The following is a 4,124-nucleotide window of genomic DNA, read 5'->3' on the forward strand; positions in this document are numbered from 1 at the left end:
GTTTTTAGCGATACAAACCGGGAGAAGAACTGAATAACAATACTTTTTCTCGTATTCTCAGCTTGGATACGTCCTTTACATATCAACCTTATGCAAAAATGGCTGCCATTTTAATATTCTTTTGTCTGCATTCAAATCAGACTTATTAACCTCGTTCTTGAGTTTAAAAAAACAAAATAATATTTCAGTTTCATCTTGAGCGAGGATAGTCAGCCTAATTTGAATGCAGAGGAAAGAACATTAAAATGGCAGCCATTTCTGCATAAGGTCTATTCTCAATATGTGGGTGAGGTTAAGGCAAGGTTCCTTCTTACAACATTTTGTTGAACAAAATGTATACCATTTAACACGGACCACAAACAAAAACAAATTTAAAACCATAGATAAAAGAGAAGATACTGCATTTGGGATGGCACAAAGCACTAAATCCTTCAACTGTACAGTCACCAGTACGGCGCGCCTCAAGGTCGTTTTTATAGTACATCATGGATGCTGGTAGTCGACCACCACAGGTATAGCAGCTCACCCTACCGACTGGTACAAACTGCCGCGGTATAGCAAAAGGGCTGCCTTGAATGTGAGACCCACGCAACAACACGGACATTGTATAGTTACATTTCTTATCAGCTGGAGCTGTGTAGGTCACCAAGTAAGTACCGTCACCATTATCCTTCACATTTGCCTCCACCTTCTTCTCTCCCTCTACTTGTGTGAGCTCCGCCGCAAACAAGTCGCCGCCCAAACAACACCGACGGCCTTTGGAATCATGTGCAACAATAGTGAAGGAAGCTTCTTGTCCTGGTAGCCCAAAGTTCAATCCAGAGAAAGTTGCGGTGGTGTTTTCAGCGCATCCAGTGCTATCTGTAACGAAAGCTACCTTATTGAGCAGGTCCAGTAGCAGCCCTGTTGCTTTGCGGTTCAAGGTCAGGAGGTTGTCTCTCCAAGGCCCCCAAAGTGGACACTACATCGGCTCTGGCGACAAGGAGCTCAGTGTTACCTGGGGATTGGATTGCAGCGTTGGCACGCTGGACAGCACTCTCCAGGCCGGCCAGAAATACGCGCAGACGATCCTGCTGCTCAGTGAGGGTAAAAGACTTGTTCTTGTAAATATTATCCAGCTCAGTCATCAGAAGATGTTCATGGGCGGTAACAGCGGCAACAAACTGTAAAACAAGGAAAATGTCAAATAAATAAAAAAGTAAAAACGACCATCCATGAGGCAGTGCGGCCCAGCGGTTAGGGCGCTTGCCTTGAGATGCGGGGATCCCGGGTTCAAGACACGTTCTTCTCAGCTGCACTTGTAAAGAGCCAACTAGCTTGCCTCTGGCCAGTTGGGATTCTTAACAGTTGTTGTTGAATGTTCTGTTCTGTCGTAATTGTTTGTTTCATTGGCCCTGAAAAGCCCCTATGAGGAGTGGTCAATATGTAACTTGAGAAAAAAAGTTATGCCAAAAAATGTAATCTTACTTCTCCGAAGGTGCCTTTAATCAGGGCAGCCTCTTTTTCGTATGCTTGTTTGAGCTCAAGACTCACACCCTCCACTTTCGCTTCTGCACCTTTTATCTCCTCTGCCTGAGTACTGGCTTTGGTGACTAGTGCTTCCATCTCCTGTCGGTACTTAGAAGCAGCTTCAGCTAGAGATAAACATTTGTGGCCATTATGCTTTAGAGTCACACAGTCTCTACAGACGACATGGCCACAATCTTCATCAAAAAACCGGAACTGGTCATTATGCTCCCGGCAAAAAACGGGCACAGCCGCCAGCTTTGGGTTTGTGTTTAGTTCCTCCAGCGAGACGACGCGGTGATCGCGAAATGCTCTATGACGAACGTGCCAGCGAGCTGCATCTTTACACATCTTTTCTTTGCAATCCAAACAACAGGAGGTCGCGGGGTGTTGGTGGTCGTCGCAAGTATCGCATATAGGTGAACCTTCTTCTTCATCTTCTCTCTGTGGCAAAGTCAATAGGATATTCAAAAGAGAAAAATTCTTCGGCAGCCCTACGACTCCAGAAGGCACCGACATTGCATTTCTACATGTGGGACAGTTAATGGCTTTTTCATTGAGTAGCTTCTCTAGGCACTTTGAACAGAAACTGTGACCACAACTCAGCAGACGAGGGCAGCGCATTTGGTCATCAAAACGTTCGCAGCAAATTGAACATTCGTTTGCCATTCTCCCTAACATAAATTAACAAATAGCAAGAATTTCTTTTTTGACATTCACTACACAGTGTATTTAACCTGTGTGTGTTTCTCTCCGCATTTACGTATAGTATAAGCTTTTCATGGCCTCGAAATTTCCGACTTTCATTTGTTCTAAGCCCCGTTTGGAGTTGTGGGGGCGAAGATACATACTCAAGTAAAGAAAAGTTGGGACCTAGAAATCCCCACGCCGCTACAATGTAACTACAAAAATCACCTCATTAATCTGCTATGTTGCCAGCCTTGGTGGCTTTGATGGTGTAGTGGCTTAGCCCGCCCAAGTAGCAATTAGAGAGACGGAGGTTCGGGTCCTGCTCAGGACAAACACAAATCTTTCAGATGAGTGTGTCGAAAGGTTAAACACAGTGTGTGTGTTTCTCTCCTCATTTACGTGTAGTATAAGCCTTTTATTGAGTCGACATTTCTGACTTTGCGTTCTACACAAAAATGAAGTGCGAGGAGTGATGGTTCGGCCCAAATATAACCTCTGAGAGATAAAGATCAAATAAAATGCAGATGCAGTGAATCCCATTAGGAATGATTTTCGAAACCTCTTGAGAAATGTCTTGAATGGTGAGGAGGGGTGGGTGGAGGGAAAGAAAGAGGGTGTGGGGGTCGGGGAATGAATATAAAGTGGAAGGACTCTTAAAAGACAGTTAATACAAGGGTACAGCACTGTATAAGGTTTGGGTGGGGATGAACCACCCTGGTCCCAGATTTTTTAAGAGTAGATAATTTGCCCAGTGGATAAGGTGCTATCAAGTGGAGAGTTATGCTATTCGGTGGGGCACATTTTATCCAATGGTTAGCTATTTAACCACTGGTTAAATAGCAGTGCTTTAAACAGTCTCTGCCAGGTCTCAAACTATGGGGCCCATTGTAGAGGGGTTTTGCATTCAAACAATTATCTCATATTGAAGCAATAGAGGACTTCTTCCATGTTTACATGGCCTCATCTAAACACTTGGGGGAGTTGGGAGAATTTGAGACAGTTATGCAAACCCAATATGCAGTCGAGGGTTTACATAACTGTCAAGAATTCTCCCAGCTCCCCGAGCGGAAAAAAGTCCTGTATTGATTTTAGAAAATATTTCTCAAACATAATTTGACAAATGAAGGAAAATGCTGTTCCTTTTACTTCCTGATTTAAACAGATTTTCTTGTTACATGCTTAATTCCTACCAGCCAATAAAAATCAGCGTCTGACAACACATAACCTGTCCAATCAAAAGTCATGCAATGTTATGGCCGTGTTTGCATACTCTCATCTAAACACAGCTATTGAAAAATGAGAGTGTGCATACTATCCTAATTATTTTACAAAATATGTTGATGACTGACTGTTTCCATCTGCTTCAATTGCAACAGAGATTGCCATTCATATATAGTCACCAAAGACATTGTTCCCCAATGAGGCAACACCCATCATCTGATGAGATGAAAGGAGCCCAATGAACACTTCTTATGGATATTAACTAAATTTCAAAACTCTGCTTTAAAAAATAATTATTGTTACCTTATTTGTTAGACTGACACATTTCAAGTACCACAAGCTGTGCTTCTCTGGGGATTGTTCAAAAATTTTGAACAATTTCAGTTTGTATCTTGCTGCATCAGTGCACCATGGCCACCAATATTACACCTTGTTCCTGAAAAATATTCAAATATGGATACGCTCGTTTTGATCATGAGCAGGAAAATCATGACTGTTGGGAGAACCATATCCACATAGGTCTTATGAAAGAGCTTCCCCTTCCCCTTGAACTGATTGGGACAACATCTAGAACTGCATCAGTTCCAGAGAATATCCATACTACCCGAAAGGAAAATTTTTTCCATTACACTCCCCTTCCCCTGGGAATTCTAGTTAAGTTTCATACTTTGCTCATAAAATTTTGACTTTTAAGAACCCATTCCTCT

At 42.7% G+C, this 4,124-nt stretch overlaps 1 protein-coding gene across 1 annotated transcript; it reads right to left on the bottom strand.

The window, feature by feature from the left end:
• Positions 1-878: 878 nt before the first annotated feature.
• LOC138037682 (E3 ubiquitin-protein ligase TRIM45-like) lies at positions 879-1,857 on the bottom strand. Its single transcript, XM_068883582.1, has 2 exons — positions 1,468-1,857; positions 879-1,163 (listed from the first exon to the last, which is right to left on the bottom strand). The coding sequence occupies exons 1-2, from the start codon at positions 1,855-1,857 to the stop codon at positions 879-881; spliced, it is 675 nt and encodes a 224-aa protein (XP_068739683.1).
• Between the last annotated feature and the right edge of the window lie 2,267 nt (positions 1,858-4,124).

This window comes from Montipora capricornis, chromosome 2 (assembly GCF_036669925.1).
Source record: "Montipora capricornis isolate CH-2021 chromosome 2, ASM3666992v2, whole genome shotgun sequence".
Classification (NCBI taxonomy): domain Eukaryota; kingdom Metazoa; phylum Cnidaria; class Anthozoa; order Scleractinia; family Acroporidae; genus Montipora; species Montipora capricornis.

What these genes read in the sequence shown, in the direction of transcription:
- LOC138037682 (XM_068883582.1), bottom strand. Translation starts at nt 1,857, where the DNA reads ATGTGTAAAGATGCAGCTCGCTGGCACGTTCGTCATAGAGCATTTCGC. An exon ending in TTAAAGGCACCTTCGGAGAA is followed by an intron (nt 1,164 to 1,467) that starts GTAAGATTACAT and finishes CTTGTTTTACAG; the next exon opens with TTTGTTGCCGCTGTTACCGC.